Source organism: Octopus bimaculoides, chromosome 7 (assembly GCF_001194135.2).
Source record: "Octopus bimaculoides isolate UCB-OBI-ISO-001 chromosome 7, ASM119413v2, whole genome shotgun sequence".
NCBI lineage: Eukaryota > Metazoa > Mollusca > Cephalopoda > Octopoda > Octopodidae > Octopus > Octopus bimaculoides.
Window position 1 is genome coordinate 5,078,915 of NC_068987.1, and position 18,123 is coordinate 5,097,037.

Here is an 18,123-nt window from a genome sequence, read left to right on the forward strand (position 1 = left end):
CCCCCCCCCCCCAAAAAAAACACAAGTCAACTAAAATAGAATTTATTACAGTTGCAGAGGAAAGACCAGCAGGGGCTGCTGGAAGGATGCTTTGACAATAATGTGAATGCTAAAGGGTTAAGCCTCATGTTTCTCAGCAGGAGAATAGTGGCTTTTTGAAATGTGTGGTAACCACTAATTTCTAGTTAAGGGCTCATGGTGGCCCAATTTATTAAGTGTTCTTTATATTTGGGCACTTAAAAAAAAAAGTGATGTTTCATGACTTAAGGAGCTAAGATGATGCTTTTCAATTATACAGTTTGTTTTCCAATCCTCCTGCTCACTTAGAATCCTGAACAATAACCTCTTATAAAAACTATTTAGTAGCTGGTAGAGTTAGCAAGAGGATTAAGTGTTTTTGCCTGAGGACTGGTGATTAGATATGAATTGTCAACCATTTGGCTTGCAAACAAGAACATTAATGACTCGGTTATCTTGGTGAGACTGTACATAGCAGCTGTGGTCAAAGCACACATTTTGATCAGTCATTCAGTTTGTTATTCCTAATAATCCGAGATTCAAACTCAAACTTCATCCAGGAAATGGATCAATTTGTTTTGGTTGGATCCTAAACCACTTTTTTAAAATGGAGATGTAATAGACTGAATAATCTGTTATTATTTTCTTATTTAATAGATCTTTGGGCTAACAGTCACACTCATGTGCTATCTTTGACTATTGTTACTGATTGTTATGCTGCTGTTGTTTCTGTTAGCTGCCAGTCTATTTTCTTGAAAAGTTTTGAGCCTGCTTGCATTCCTTCAATTTCATATGACTAATTTTGTGTTCTTATATATTCAATTCAGTCTTGCTCTGGCCAATGATAGCACTTTGACTATTGGAACAATTGATGAAATCCAGAAGCTACATATACGGACAATTGCACTTTCAGAGTCTCCACGGTAAGTTTCATTGACCCACTCATGTATTTATTATATTGGCTTGTTTAACCAATGGCTCTCAAATCGAGGCATGCCGCAAAGAATGGGGTTGACTGGCCCATGCGGCAGCAAATAGCTTTTAACCAGATGAGTACTTAACAGTTCGGTTTTGTTTGGGAGGAATTGAAGACGGTAAAGTTTAATTAGGGAAGTTAAAGGGGCAGGTGTAGCTGTATGGTTAAGAAGTACGCCTCCTAATCACATTGTTTTGGATGCGACCCCACTGTGTGGCACCATCAGCAGGTGCCCTTGACTGTAGCCCTAGCCCCCCCCCCCAGGCTTGTGAGTGGATTCGATATACAGAAACCGAAAATAAAAACCCTGTTGTGTGAGTGAGAGAGAGAGAGAGAGGGAGGGATTGTGAGGGTGTGTATGTTTGTGTCTTCTCATCGTGACATCTTGTGATAGTCCCTGTCATGCAACCAGTATCATTCATTTTCAGCATTTGTGAGAACATGTCCAGCCATGGGGGAAATATTACCTTGTTTGGAAACAGGCGAGGGTTAGGGACAGGAATGGTATTCAGCTGTAGAAAATCCACCTCAACAAATTGTCTGACCCATGCAAGTATACAAAAGTGGTCATTATGATGATGATGATGATGATGATAATAATACATTGTGATGATATTATGGACATTTATTTTCTTTCAGTCGGATTGCTTACCAAGAGGCCTCTCAAACATTTGGAGTGATTTCTATGAGAATGGATATCCAAGATGCAAGTGGGACTCGACTTTCACGAATCAGTGCTAGTGTCCGTGCAGCTAATACATCCTATAGTACCAACACCAAGCAGATGACCGGTAGCACGAGTGCCATACCTGAGTATATGTACGGCGACCAAGTTGAAGTCCATTCATTATTGATTATTGATCAGCATACATTTGAAGGTACATTATCCGTTTGCTTTGGTTTTACTGTCTGTCTTTTCTTTTGTAGCAACTTTTCCGTTTTTACATCTATTTCCCCATTTACGACGTCATGGAGAAAAGCTTTTGAGGAGCTGATTGTCTTTCTGTCTCCTTTTTATGTCTGCTTCAAAGCAATCACGTCTCTCTTTCTTTTGTTGGACTGCTATGTTACGGGGACATTAACAAATAAGTAGGCCACACTCCCATGTAGTCTAGTGGTTAGGATACCTGGCTTTCATCCAGGCGGCCCAGGTTTGATTCCTGGCATGGGAACGTAATTTTTTATTTTTAAGGCGGTGCTCCAGCATGGCTGCAATCAAATGACTGAAACAAGTAAAAAATCAAATCAACATCTGTTGTCAAGTGGATGGTAGGCGCACACACACACACACAAATTAAGCTTCCATACAGTTTCTGTCTTATGAAATTCTCTCATAAGGCATTGATTGGTCTGGGGCTACAGTAAAGTCACCTGTCTAAGGTGCTGCACAGTGGGACTGAACCGAAAACCGTGTGGTTGCAAAACAAGCTTTGTAACCACACAGCCAAGCCCTGAGTTCAATTTCTCTGTTTGTTTTTCTTTTATTGAACATAAGCTGCAAAGCGTCTGCATCAGATCATTAAAGCACTTGATCATTAAAGCACTTGATCATTAAAGCACTTGATCATTAAAGCACTTGATCATTAAAGCACTTGATCATTAAAGCACTTGATCATTAAAGCACTTGATCATTAAAGCACTTGATCATTAAAGCACTTGATCATTAAAGCACTTGATCATTAAAGCACTTGATCATTAAAGCACTTGATCATTAAAGCACTTGATCATTAAAGCACTTGATCATTAAAGCACTTGATCTCTCTTTTGTTTAACCCTTTCATTACCGTATTTCTGTTGAGATGCTCTGAGTTTCTTTCAATTAATTTAAATATAACAAAGAATTTAGTAAAATAACTTAGTCATCATTAAGCTAGTTTTAGGAACATAAATTGTGACTAAGGTTTGGTGGAAGATTTTAATTCCAAACTTATGAAAACAAGACATTTGTACTACCGAGCCAGAGGTGGTTTCAGCCAGGCTGGTATCAAAAGGGTTAAGGCTTCAAAATCTGGGATTGTGATCTCGCCATGGGTTCTAACAGCTACGCATTCCGTTTTGTTTTTTTATTGTCTCTTTCCCCTTTACACATTACTCATTGCTACTGCTGTCTCTTCTCCACTTTCTTGTCCTACCTTACAAACAAGATGACGTGTCTATTCTTTAGTGCATCATGCCCACCAGCTAATGGCCAATGAGTTTGCATCAAGTTTAATCTCGGCAAGACTTGGAGATGATCCAAATACCTATTACATTGTTGGAACTGCAATGGTTAATGCTGAGGAAGCTGAACCGAAACAGGGCAGAATCATCATTTTTCATTATAATGATGGTAAGTGTTGTTTATTTTATTTTCACTCTCTGCTTGCCTCTTTAGATGTGTCTGGCTCTCCTTCAAGCTATGGCAGGTTTTCAGGTGGCTTTCTTACAGAACTACTTTTTTTTTTAACTATATTAAAAAATAAGTGCTTGTGTGTGTACACATATATGAAAGAGAGAGACAGAGTGTGTGTGTGTGTATATATATGTGTGTGTGTGTGTACATGCATACATAAATATATATATATATATATATATATATATATATATATATATATATATAGTGTGTGTGTGTATATATATATATATATATATATGTATATTTATATAGATAGGGTGATAAATTGAATATTAATTCAATTTAAAACCAAGTAGCCTAGTATATAAAAAAATCTGAAAATTCAGAAAATTCAGACACGTGTAATATATATATTGCATGCTAATGTGTATGTAGGTGCATGTATATTGTGTGTGTATGTATAGATGTACACATGGCTGTGTGAAATTAAATAAATGAATACATTTTCTGTTTCTCTTTTTCCAGGTAAACTGACTGTTGTTGCTGAAAAAGAAATCAAAGGTGCAGCCTACAGTTTAGTTGAATTTAATGGCAAATTATTGGCAAGCATTAACAGTACAGTAAGTTAAATCTATTTGATATTTGTCTTGCAAAAGCCATCTTAACTTTGCAGTATGTTTTTTATTTTATTTTGGTTCACAATTTTACTTATTCTCAAACTGTATTTCTATAAAAGTAATTTACATCTTCAAGATGATTGACAATTAACTGCCTATTTTAAAATACTTATAAATTATTTATTAATTGTAATTTTTACAAAGAAATGAATGTGAGAAGAACGCTTTTAGTGTGCGGTTTTATTTAAAATCCAATATGGGCTCCAGATGTCGCCATCAGCTTCTTGAGTTGCCCTGAAATTGCATCAACTGATTTCACCAGGAACTCTTCACATATTCACCCTTCAAGTTCTTCCAAAGTCAACCAACCCCAAAGAAAGAAGTCACAGGGTTTTAAATCGGGACTCCTGGCTGGCTACTCATGTGGACCACGATGACCCATCCATCTCCCAGGGAAGTGGACATTCAGCCGTTCATGAACAACAAGAACAATATGATTATAGAAATTTTCATACTTCAAAAAAACGAACACAAAAAATTTAAGAAAAAAAATTACAATTAATAAATAATTTATAATTATCTTAAAATAGGGAGTTACTTTTCGATCACCCTGTATAAATAATCTCCATTGAATGTTTTACATTTTTTGCTTTAGGTGCGTCTATTTGAATGGACAGTAGAGAAAGAACTTCGCCTTGAATGTAGCCACTTCACAAATATCATTGCTCTTTATTTAAAAACAAAGGGTGACTTCATCCTTGTTGGAGATCTGATGCGATCAATAACTTTGTTGGCTTACAAACCCCTTGAAGAGAACTTCGAAGAAGTGAGCATTTTTTAAAATCTTTACATTTTCATCATCACCATCATCATTTACTGTGATGTTGCATGCCGACTTAGGATGAATTGTTCAACAGGATCTGACACCTGAGAGTTGTATTGTCCTCCAGTGTCTACTTTGGCTCGGTTTCTATGGCTCCTCTCCACTGTCTGTTCACCAGTCTCAGAGGCCTTGTAAAAGCATCCTGGACAATACTTGCTCTCTTTATCTAAATGATAAAAAAAATAAGAACAAAATGGGAAAGGTGTCTGATGCAATAAAATTATAATGAAACTTCCCAGGGAATTGCTGTAAGTGCTGGTGCCGCGTAAAAAGCACCCGTGCTGGTGCCACGCAAAAAGCACCCGTGCTGGTGCCACGCAAAAAGCACCCGTGCTGGTGCAGTGTAAAAAAGAAGCACCCAATACATTCTGTAAAATGGTTGGCTTTAGGAAGAGCATCCAGTCATAGAAACTTTGCCACAACAGACAGTTGGAACCTGGTGTAGCTCTTTGGCTTGTCAGCTCCTGTCAAACCATTCAACCCATGCCAGCATGGAAAACAAATGTTAAATGATGATGATGATGTCTTATGAAACTTTGAATCATTAATTTATGTGTCTCGGGCATTAAGTTGAAGGAGGCTATTAATTTATATTAATCTTTGAAAATAATCAAATGGGTTTTAATCCTTTCTACTTCTGTTCAGATTGCACGAGATTCTAATCCGAACTGGATGACAGCTGTTGAGATCCTTGATGATGAGAATTTTCTTGGAGCCGAGAACTCTTTCAATTTGTTTACCTGCCAAAAAGACAGGTAAGTTTGCAGGAAATGTTTTGCATATCTTAGAATAATATACAAAAATGGGTGTGTGACTAAGATGCTTGCTTTGCAGCCTCATGGTATTTTGGGGCTCAGTCCCATTGTGTGGCACCTTGAGCAGATTTGGTAGACAGAAACTGCATGGAACCGGCGAGCTGGCAGAAACGTTAGCACGCTGGGTGAAAAGATTAGCGGTATTTCATCTGCCGCTACGTTCTGAGTTCAAATTCCGTCGAGGTTGACTTTGCCTTTCATCCTTTCGGGGTTGATTAAATAAGTACCAGTTATGCACTAGAGTCGATATAATCGACTTAACCCGTTTGTCTATCCTTGTTTGTCCCCTCTGTGTGGCCCCTTCTGGGCAGTAAAGAAATAAGAAACTGCATGGAACCATATTGTGTGTGTGTGTCTCCTCCCCCACTTCACAGCCAGTGTTATTTTGTGCCAGTCTGTTTTCAACAAATTGTTTGTGAAGATATTTTAAAGTTCTTTACTCTCTGCCTTGCAAATTATTCTCTTGAGTTTGAAGATTTAGTTTAATATCATAGATTGTTTTGGTGTGAAGATTATTACAATTTTGATTATTACAAGTTTTATTTAAAAAACGAACAGGATTGGTTGTGTGGTAAGAAGCTTGCTTCCCAACTACATGGTTCTGGGTTCTGTCCCACAGTGTGGGACCTTGGATAAGTGTCTTCTACTACAGCCTTGGGCTGACCAAAGCCGTGTGAGTGAATTTGGTAGATGGAAAATGAACCTGTGAGGTTGCCAGGTAGCTTACAAGACATGGACGTCTTAGCTGAGAAAGGAACTGAGAAAAGTGGCCATGTGCCAGGTGAGAAGTTGGAGTACGAGGGAAGCAGGTGAAGGTTGGAAGTAGGAAGGACATCAACCAATTCCACCTGACCTATGCGAGCATGGGAAAAGTTTCTGAAACAAAGTAAGAAAGGTGAAATAACCAGATCTTTGTTTATTTTGTTGTTCTTGTCAGTGCTGCAACCACAGATGAAGAGAGACAACATTTACAGGAAGTTGGCCTTTACCATCTTGGTGAATTTGTGAATGTTTTTAGACATGGTGAGTTGAAAGATTGTTCTGTTTGACAAAGTTTTACAAATCAGATGTTGATATCCGTTTCATTATTGATGTGTTATTGGTTGTTTGTACAAATTTTGAGTATTCTAATTATTTGTTTTCCTGTTGATTGAATTGAAACTGTCTTATATGTTTATCTTACACATTTTATATATAACCATTCTTAGATTTAATTATTTCTTTATTCCTAATTTTACGCCTATCTCTCTTTATAAACAGTCTGTAAATTTTCTCACAGATGTTATGATTGTATTGAAGATTATTGATAGCCTGCAATTTAATTTATGCTATTTTGTTTTCTTCTTCTCCTTCAGGTTCATTGGTAATGCAGCATGCTGGGGAAAATTCCACTCCCACTCAAGGATCTGTGTTGTTTGGTACTGTGAGTGGTGCTGTTGGTTAGTATTTCCATTCTTGATTGTTGCAATTCCTTGATGGAAGATTGATGCTTTTTAAGTACAACCATTTCATGAAGCATCACTTATAATGGTGTATTGGAATAAACGTATGAATAAACAGGTTTTCTATTAGAGAAACCAAAATGTTATAAATTTAGAAAGGAACTTTATAGATGAATATACATAACTAATACATTTTGGAGATAATCCAGTTCTATATTTAAGAAGTGAGGAATTATTTACATTATTTACATTTGACAGATATTTGTCCTCATCTTGTTTGTTAACACAACGTTTCAGCTGATATACCCTCAGCCTTCTCCTCCTCCTGGTCTTGTTACGCAGCTGCCCATTTACCATCCCACCCGAGAATATATCAACAAATGGTGAATGCAGCAATGTACTGCAATGGCACAGCTCCCCCCCCCCACCTACCATCTAGCCTGAGTGATTAACTTGCTCAAGGGTTTCAGATTGTTTGTGGGCAGTTAACATCAAAGGTTAACTATCGATATACTCTCTTATTATAACTACTCTATCTACTTCCTGTGTGTATGTGCCTACATGTTTGCATGTTGTGTTTTAATGGTTTCTGCCGATTTATTTATTCAGGCTCTCAGTTTATTTTTGCAGACTCACCATGTTTGTATCCATGACGTTTCTTTCATTTGTCTCTTTTTTTTCTTTTCCCCTTCCGCCTCCTCCTCCACCTCTTTATCAGGTCTCGTGACGCAGCTGCCTCAAGATTTCTACAACTTTCTACTTGAAGTACAGAAAAATTTGGCCAAAGTGATTAAGAGTGTTGGGAAGATTGAACATTCTTTGTATCCTTTTAAACCATGCCCTTCATGGGACTGAACCTGAAACCATGGGGTTGGGAACCAAGTCTGTGCCTTGATCATCATCATCATCATTTAACGTCCGCTTTCCATGCTAGCATGAGTTGGACGATTTGACTGAGGACTGGTGAACCAGAAGGCTGCACCAGACTCCAATCTGAACTGGCAGAGTTTCTACAGCTGGATGCCCTTCCTAACGCCAACCACTCCAAGAGTGTAGTGGATGCTTTTAACGTGCCACCAGCACGAGGGCCAGTCCGACGGTACTGGCCATTTATTTATATTTTGTGTGGGTGTTTGTGCAGATATGTCTGTGTTTTTTTGTCCTTAACTGCATCTTTCAGATGGAGGTCATTTCACACAGAAAGGAAAACAGAACCAGCCGAAGGTTTCATTGATGGAGATCTAATGGAGAGTTTTCTTGATCTTGATCGAGACAAGATTGACCAGGTGGTGCAAGGACTGCAGAGTTCACATACTAAAGTAAGTTACATCCTTATTTTCACAAGATACAATAATTTCTTTCTTATGAACTGATAGGGGTTTCATAAAGCTTGTGCTTTCGATTAAACTCACAAATATATTGGATTCATCGTCCTCATCATTTGAACATCTATGTTCCACACTGGTGTGGGTTGGATGATGCAGCCCCTGGATTCAATGGTGTAGTCTCTGGATCCAGGGACTGAATTGTGCTCCAGTGTCTGCTTTATGGTTTCTATAGCTAGATGCCCTTCCTAATGCCAACCACTTTGCACTGTGTACCGGCTGCTTTTTTTGTGTGCCACTGGCAGTGTTGATGGCACATCACCATGCGACTTGCTGGGCTACAAACCCCAAGGTGTGAAGTCAGCTTTATGCTAGGGGAAAAGGGGTTAAAGTAGTGGCATAGAGCAGATTCTTAACAAACTGCACGAGACTCTAGTTGGCTTTGGCATGGTTTCTATGGCTGGATGCCCTTCCCTATGCTAACTTCTTTATAGAATGTACTCGGTGCTTGTACGTGGTACTGGCACAAGTAAATTTTTCTTATTTTGTGCTGTATATCATCCAGTTGGGTTTTTATGTTAATTATTCTTTTTCTTTTCTTTTTCTGTTTCAGTTTGATGATGGTAGTGGCATGTCGAGAGATGCCACAGCTGACGACCTCATCAAGATAGTGGAGGAACTGACACGGATTCACTGAGTGTTTGGCCTTAAGGAAAAGGAGCATTTCTCTCTTTCTCTTTCTTCCAATACCCCTTTCCTCATCCAAAACCCACATCATCCTCATCATCATCACCACCATCATCATTCACCACTATTACTGTAACTGACTCCACCCCAATCAGATCCCCCCTCCCCTCGCCCTTGCTTAATTTTTGTTTGTTTCTTTCTTTGGATTGAAGTAGTCTTCTTTTTCATCTTGTTTCTTTCTTTCACCTTAAACCCTTCCTTTTCGTCCTTCATTTGCTCTCCTGTTAAATATTGATAGGTAGGGATATGAAGTAGGAGGTCTAAATCACCAATAGGTCTTTGTGTTCCTTCTCTCACTCCCTCCTCCGTCTCTTCTTCTCTGCTCAGCTCCCTTACCATTCTTTATACTTCATTGAAACAATCTGTGTTCAAACACACTCACACACAAGTTTTATTTACAAGCCTACATCCATATGCATGTGTGTGTGTATAAATATATATATATATATACCTCATTAATAAAACTGCAAAGACGTCACAAAAACTGTTACTCAGAGTTTCACGTTCCTGTTCGCCGGACAGTTTTGGTTGAGAATGGAACAAAATATTGTTATATGCATAAATAAATAAATATATATATATATATATATTTATGAACGTGAAACTCTGAGTAACAGCTTTTGTGATGTCTTTGCAGCTTTATTAATAAAGCATATTACTCTACCCCCGGTAGTCGAGTACTACTTTTTTCCCACCTTGTATCGCATTTATGTGCTTGCTCTGGTTTATATATATATATATATATATATACATATATATATATATATATGTGTGTGTGTGTGTGTAAAATAACTCTTATAGGACTAGTAAGACAACTAGTTTGATAAGGGCCATTTATTTAATAAATATATCAGTCATTATCTTTGGCCACATCACCTTGCCATAGATGCACGTGTGTGTACATGCACAGGCATCCATACATTTGGTAATAGTTATGTAATGTTAATGCTTAGCTATGAGTGTGTGTTTGCACATTTAACAACAGTCTACCTTAACTGTTAGATTACTTCCCTTGTTTCAAGTAGCCAGTAAATTGTAAAAGAAGAAAAAATAAACAAGGATGAATCTAAAATACTACACACCAGTTAGATAATGCATCCAGCTTCACTTTGTGTAGTCTATCAGCATTTAATACTTTCTCTTGCCAAATAAACTAGTTTTGTCCTCCTACTTCATCCTATGACACTCTCTCTCTTGCTCTGTCGATTAAACATATTGCGAATCAGTTTGTCTTAGTCATTCAAAGCCAACATTTGTTTCAGGTGTTTATCACCACTTTGCTCCTTCAGTCTTTTCTTACCTAATCCCCACTCCCCTTAATCACACACACACACACACATGCACACACACATATGCACAGACACAGACAAACACAAACTTTGACTTCCTTTCTGCTAAATGAGAAACTAAGTTGCTATTGTCAATTTGTATTTGGAAACAGCAGAGGTTATTCAAGCCCACCTCCTTCCATGTTATAAATGATCTTCGTTTGAGTAGGATTCTGTTGTTTTAAAGTATATCTTTAATTTTAATTTTTTTTAAAAAAAGAAATTTTTTTCCAGTGCCCCCTCCCCCTGCCTCCCTTTAAATATTAAATAGTACTTCTCACTTCTGCTACTCCACCTACCATCCAGAAGTGTATCTTGTTGTCATGCTACAATTTGAACTGTAAGAAACAAACAACTAATGATAAAGGAAATATTTGAAAATAACAACAACAATAATAAATTAACTTTGTTTTCATTTTATTGCTTTCAATTTATTTGTTGTTGTTTTTGTGATTATTTAAAAAAAAAAAGTGTGATTTTTAGTTTTTCTCTTTTCTCCACAGCAACAAGATTGGATAAAATAGTTTGTGGCATTTGGCTACATCTCTACGTTTTGAGTTCAAATCCTGAATCTTGTTTCTAATGTATCATCATCATGTAAAATGTAAAGTTAACTGAGACCTTACATGTCTCAGTTATCTTTGCTGTCCATTGTTTTTCATAGGGCTTTGTCAAACAAAACCATAATTGTTTAGTGTGCATTGTGATCTTTATTTCCTGGTCTGTGAATGTAGCAGAGTTGAGTGGGCTTAGGTGTTAAGAGCATGTTATTCAAATCTTGTCATTTATGACAAATTTTGTCTGATACTCGTATTTTGGCCTTTTAGTTTATGGGATTTAAAATATGGTTTATTTATATGCAATTGTTATGCTTTTACAGAGAAACCATTTATTTGTATGTATTAATGTCTAAAACATGCAGCTTATGTATAGCTGAAAAAAGGCTAATCCTGAATAACATCAATTCTGGTAATTATCTAAATGCAAGATTGTGATTCTTTTTTAGGACCTTAGGCACTTTTGCTCTTAACTTAAGGATTATCTCAGAACCTTTTCAAACTTTTAAAATCATACTTCTTTTTCTGTTGGGTAGTAAACTACCCAACTCAGCCACAAAGAGGTTATAAAAATGTGACCATTGTAAGCATCTATTTCTATCTAGCTATCTGTTTGTTGTTGTACCCAGGTCATACTGGAAAGAGAGGGTAGCAGACACAAGGATCAAGTTCACAAAGCTCTTATATTATGGGCAGACAATGTGCAATGGGTCACTGATCAAGATCATTTTGACAGGAAATGTGAAGGGGAAGAGAAGAAGCAGCCATCAAAATGTTTGTAGACGGACAATGTCAAAGAATGGACTGGAAACAAGAACCTGGCTGATGATGAGTTTTTTTGGTGTTGACTTGACATCGTTAACTCTTAGGGATAAGTGTAATTAAAACAATCCAGTATGTTACTTGGCACTTATTTTGCTGAGAGCCTACAGAGATGAAAGGGCCCGGTTTATCCCCTTAGCATGCAGATTACTCTGAATAATGTAATGCTTATTTATTCATTGATTTGAATTAATCTCGCATTATCTTGTAGCTTTGAGATTTTGAGCAGGTCTTTGTTTAGAATGACATTGTACGGTTAGTATGAGAAGCCAGATCTGGCCAGTTTGAGTGTGAAATAGAATATTTTGGCTGGTTTAATGCAAAAGGGCTAAACTTGGGCCATAGAGAAATTTTGTTAATATTGGTTTCGAATTTTGGGGAAGGGGCTAAGTCGATTACATCGACCCCCAATGTTCAACTAGTATTTCTTTTATTGACCCCAAAAGGATGAAAGGCAAAGTCAGAATGCAGACAGAGGATGAAATGCTGCTAAGCATTTTGCCCAATTTGCCAACAATTCTACCTGCTCACTGCCTTAAATTCTTTAATATTCAAAGACATTTAGTAAAACTTCTTATACCAAAAAATGAAAAAGAAAAACTTACAAATAATTTACAAATAATTTTTCTTTATATTTTTATTTATTTTAAATTGAAAGTTTATCTTTCAGGAGACATAAACACAAGGACATAGACAATATTTATTACAGTGATGAATTTTGACATTTTTAAAAGACCATTGGAGGAATTGGTGAGAACAAGACAATCATGGGAAAGCATTTCAGAACCATGATATAAGAAATATTTAAATATTTTCTTCTTGTCCTTATGTTTTTTTTTTGTTTTTTTTTCACTTATAATTGCTAAAACCCGACCAGGTTTTAAGACTATCACATTCCAAATATAATTGAAATTGTTCATGACCAGCTGAAAGGGACGTTAAGTCAGCACTGATAACCAATATGGTACCAGGGAAAAGAAAAATGCTGCTAAAATTTCATTTGCTTAACAGAAAATGCTTCTGCATGCATTATGTATGTGTGTGTGTATGTATATTTACATATGTGTGTCAGTGTTGGAGAGTGTGAATATATATATATATAAATTAAAAGCGTAAAAATAAAAACAGAACACACAGGATTCTGCGTTACACGTGTTTCAAGCTTTATAGTTGTTGCATCATTATATTGGTATATAATTGATAGAGAGGATGGTATAAAGCTATCTTCCTTTGTGTTCTGTTTTTATTTTTACGTTTTTAATTTATTCTTTCACCCCGGCCACTATCTGGCATATACAGGTGCTTGCAATTATCAAGTATTACCTCTAAAATTTATATATATATATATGTGTGTGTGTTTATTAATTAACAGAAGTTAGAGTGACTCGAGAGTTGCAAGTTTTGTGCATTGGATATCCAGCAGGACTAAAAGAAGACCTGTCGATGAGTTTTTGTGGGCCGATGCCTATCCAGTTGAGGAAGGCAATGGTAAACCACCCCAATATCTCTGCCAAGAAAAAAACACTTTCAGAAAGTCAGAACAAAGTAAAGCTATGGCTTTATCCAATGGGAAAACTTGCACTGCAAAAGCATATGGTGACGACAACGATATATATCATCATCATTGCCGTTTAACGTCTGCTTCCCATGCTGGCATGGGTTGGACGGTTTGACTGAGGGCTGGCAAGCCAGAAGTCTGCACCAAGCTCCAGTCCAATTTGGCAATGTTTCTACAGATGGATGCCCTTCTTAACACCAACCACTCAGAGTGTAGTGGGTGCTTTTTATGTGCCATACACACATACATAATCTTATAAGTTGTATATTCTAGGATTGTTTAAAAATTTGGGGTTGGGTGGATGCAGATGTAACAAGTGGGAACCCATTTTGGAGTTAATTTTCGTAAAGCCATTATTATATCTGTGTCTACAATTTCTTTTATATCTAATAATTTTATTGATTCATATCCCTATTAAACAATAACACTGACTTCTCTACCTTCTCATTCTAATCCCATTTTAATTATATAAATTTATTAAATTTACATACAATAAATTTAGACATATAAATATATTTGATTTTGAAAAAAAAAAAAAATTTCATGGCAAGTTATAATGAACCCTGGCACTCCTTCGGTTACGACGTCAAAGGTTCCAGTTGATCCGATCAACGGAACAGCTTGTTTGTGAAATTAATATGCTGAGGACTCTACAGACACATGTGCCCTTAATATAGTTCTCAAGGAGATTCAGTGAATCACAGAATGTGACAAGGCTGGCCCTTGAAATTACAGGTACTACTCATTTTTGCCAGGTGAGTGGACCAGAGCATCGAGAAATAAAGTGTCTTGCTCAAGAACACAATGTGCCACCGGGAGTCAAACCTATGAACGCAAGTCACATACCCTAACCACTAAGCCATCCACATTTCTGTGGGGGGTGGGGGGATGAAGAATTTTAATTGTTTCTATCTACCAAAAGATGAAGTCCTTGTGATGTGGAGGCTTGTATGCCTCAATGGCAGAGATCTATGCCAGTGGAGTGCAACCCCCTGGTAAGGTTTCCCCATGTGGGTCAGGTCAGAGGATAGAGGCTAGACTAATATGGACCCTCTCTTCATAGAAGTAAACAAAAAATGGGTTTGTATGTGGTCAACACTGGTCAACCCAGAAACAAAAAGCTGAAAAACAAAACCCCCAAAAATGCAATGTTACAGAAGCATCGATGACAACTCAAAAAGAAGACCAAGAACAGAGTCAAGTATAGTGGGGAAAAGCTATCGATGGCTTATGCTTCATAGAGTAAGAGGATTAAATAAAATTCCAGTGTGGTGTCCAATCACAAATGCACCCAGATCCATGTGGTTTGGAAGCAAACTTCTTACCACATAGCCTTGCCTTATGGATTTTATTTCATAAGAGAAATCCCCTTTGAGATTTATCAAGATTCAGGTTGAGAGTGGAAAATGAAGAGTTGCAGGTTAAAAATGAAAATAGACATTTGGAACCGGTTGATTTACCTTGTAAATTTGTTTAGAACATGAACACCCAAAACACAAAACCGTTATTTGTTAACTGAATTCTAAAAACTGCTTTCTAGCAGAAGATGCTGGTTTTGAATCCCATCATTTTGACAAATGCTGTAAGTTACTGAATACTGTACTTGATACTAAAAATCTATTTCCGGAAAATAGCAGTTAAAATTAGTGTCTGAATAATCATAATTACAGATTTCCTAATTAAGTACAAAGCCACAAATTTGTAATGGAGAAGAATGAGATTATGCAGCATTCATGCTGCTTCCAGAGGTGTTAGTGTTGACATAAAAGGGATTTGGATTTTAACAGGAATGAAATTCAGACCCTAAACTCAGATGACAGGAAGCTAGCTCCTAGTTTCATTCGACTTAAGATTATTTATCAACAAGTATATTATCCTCTCTGTTATAGGCACAGGGCTTGAAATTTTGGAGAGAAGGGCTAATCAATTACATTGACCCCAGAACTCAACTGGTATTTATTTTATTGACCACCCCCTCACCAAAACAATGAAAGACAAAGTTGGTCTCTACAGAATTTGAACTTGGATTGTAATGATGGGTGAAATGCCACTAAAGCACTTTGCCTGGTCTACCGATGGTTCTGCCAGCTTGCAACCTTACCAACAAGTAAACATTAACGATCAAATCACTGTTAAGCACTGATTATTAAATCACTGATCTTTCAATCAGCTAGCAGCTGATATTTGCTCCAGATGAGATGACATCCAGAAGCTAAAAAGCAATCTGGAGCCAGCAAGTTCACCACCAGTGCTGCAGTAAACCTTTTCATGCTGCTGAGATTTGTGTTTTTAATCTCGTATGTCGACAAGAGATACTTTTTCAAGACAATTCCCACAATTTAATAAAGCTTTCAACATGTCTACACACTATTACAAGTATCTTTTCTGACAAAGCTAAGATCACTTCCAGTAAGAAGGAGGAGTGAAGATAATAGACTTTACTGGCATATGTCAGTATCAGCCAGGCTCATCCAATGCTGTTATACACTGCTGATCACAATGCACTTCCGATTCTGTCTTCATTGTGTATATATGCCTAGTCCATATTTTTATTTATTTTGGGAGAACTTACCAACCATATGGTTCTGTGTTCAGTCTCACTGCATGGGACCTTGGGCAAGTGTCTGCTACTTCAGCTCGAAACAATAACTGTGTATCGCGATTTCCAGTTTATTTGAGCTGAGCGATGCACAGATATTGTTTTGAGCTGAGTGGGGGTGCTAGATTCCCTTATTCGAAAATATAAGGACACAGATTGTGTCGTATAACCAGCTGGAGACGATGTCTTTCGGGGCTAAATTACAGCAACATTTGTCCTAAACCAGGAATGCCATGTTATGTTGGCGAACAATCTTTACGTTTGTTTAACGCTTTTGCAATTTGAATGAATTTTATCCCTTTTTCATACATATGACAATGGAATGTCAGGCAAAAAAGAAGACAAAAAAATCCCCAACTTATCTGATAAGCCAATATACAGTGTTTCTATGATGACAATAGATCTGATGATGAGCAATGTCTCTGAAACTAGTCTCTGGATGCTGATTTTCTGGGTGGAGGTACTTGTCTCTACTTTGAAAACATAAGGACACAGGAAATGTGTCAAGTCCAACAGGAAACGGTGTTTCCTAGGGCTAAATAACAGTAGCATTCTTCCCTTTCATGGGACTGTCACATTAAGTTGACAACATGCTATCACTTTATCGTGCTGCTACTGCATAAATCTCTCAGAGATTTAGAAATATATTATTATGACAATCGATCTTTTGACAGTTTTGACAATGAGTATTCCAGTTGTTTGACCAATAAGACTGCCACCTCAACATATTACAGCATGAGTGTTAAGAGTATTTTATAGACATTTTTACTTTTAATGAAATCCTCCAGCAGAATCAGCTTGACGAGGTTTGCTCTCCTGAATTAATGGCAAGTACAGTCTATCTACTCAATGCCAACACAGTTTCTATCTTCTCAATTTCACCTACAAGACTTGGGGGTGGGGTGGGGTTAGGTGAATGATCTGAAGCTAAAGCAGAAGACGTTCACCCAAGGTGAATATGCTGTATTAAAATGTTTAGCTCACAGCGTTTCACCCAAGGCTGATTTAATAACAAAACCTGATACAAGCTTTTATGATGTCTTTGCGGGTTTATTAATAAAGCATATTACTCTACCTCCAGTATTTGAGTACTATTTTTTCCACCTTGTTTCACATTTATGTGCTTACTCTGGGGTATATATGGATAGGAAAAGCTTTTTTTTTCTGTCGAGGGCTTATATGCCCCTTTATTAGACTATTTTCCGTAGTCCTTGCACGGTGCTCACCATAAGCTTTAAGCTTATGTAAAAATACTATATATGTATAGTGAGATAGAACCCAATGCTTCATGTTTGTAAGGCAAACTTTTTTTAGCATTTAGTCACATCTGTACAGACTGATTATGTGCACAGACGTAACAGAAAGCTAGAAATGAAATGTTCAAACCATAAAGCTTAAAGACACGTACTAAAACAAAACGAATAAATGGGAGATATTTAATAAACTATATTTGTTTTGGTCTTAATTTTGGTGACAGAGAATCATATAAAGTTATGGATATGTTTTAAAGCATTTACCCCTATTCCCTCACACATATTAGGTACTTTCAGTTATTGGACCGTGGCCATGCTTAAGAGGCTCTTTAGTTAATTATCTGCCCCCACCCAGCATTTAATCAATCTCAGTCAAATAGCTAAGTTCATAGCAGTTATATTCTTTTTGAAAGTTATCTCTCTCTTTTACAGACTTTAATACTGCAGAGAATTTACATCGGTATACACATACCTACACACATCATCATTTATATATATCATTTATATATATATATATATATATATATATATTTGTGATGTAGGCTTTGGTGCAGTTTCCATCTAGCCAGTATGCCGTTGGATGTGTAATGTCAATGTGAATACCCGTCAGAGTGTAAGTATCTTGAGAGAAAAGCTGAACATTAGAAGCATCAGTTGTGGCGTGCAAGAGAGACAATTGCGCTGGTATGGACATGTGGTGAGAATGGATGAGGATAGCTGCGTGAAAAAGTGCCACACCCTAACAGTTGAGGGAACCCGTGGAAGAGGTAGGCCCAGGAAGACCTGGGCTGAGGTGGTGAGGCAAGACTTTCGTACATTGGGCCTCACCGAGGCGATGACTACTGACC

General features: G+C 37.2%; 1 protein-coding gene and 1 non-coding gene across 2 annotated transcripts in view; both read left to right on the forward strand.

Annotated features, from left to right (window-relative positions):
* Positions 1-10,920, forward strand: part of LOC106882477 (DNA damage-binding protein 1) — a 31,778-nt gene extending 20,858 nt beyond the window's left edge. The window contains exons 18-28 of the mRNA XM_014933164.2: positions 846-941; positions 1,634-1,872; positions 3,159-3,323; positions 3,855-3,949; positions 4,602-4,772; positions 5,475-5,584; positions 6,582-6,667; positions 7,000-7,083; positions 7,805-7,907; positions 8,267-8,405; positions 9,025-10,920. Coding sequence (XP_014788650.1) covers positions 846-941; positions 1,634-1,872; positions 3,159-3,323; positions 3,855-3,949; positions 4,602-4,772; positions 5,475-5,584; positions 6,582-6,667; positions 7,000-7,083; positions 7,805-7,907; positions 8,267-8,405; positions 9,025-9,108 — 1,372 coding nt within the window. The 3' untranslated portion in view covers positions 9,109-10,920. The remainder of the gene's footprint in view (positions 1-845; positions 942-1,633; positions 1,873-3,158; positions 3,324-3,854; positions 3,950-4,601; positions 4,773-5,474; positions 5,585-6,581; positions 6,668-6,999; positions 7,084-7,804; positions 7,908-8,266; positions 8,406-9,024) is intronic.
* Positions 2,095-2,166, forward strand: Trnae-uuc (transfer RNA glutamic acid (anticodon UUC)). Its single transcript has one exon. It is a non-coding gene; the product is annotated as a tRNA-Glu (tRNA).
* Positions 10,921-18,123: the final 7,203 nt, after the last annotated feature.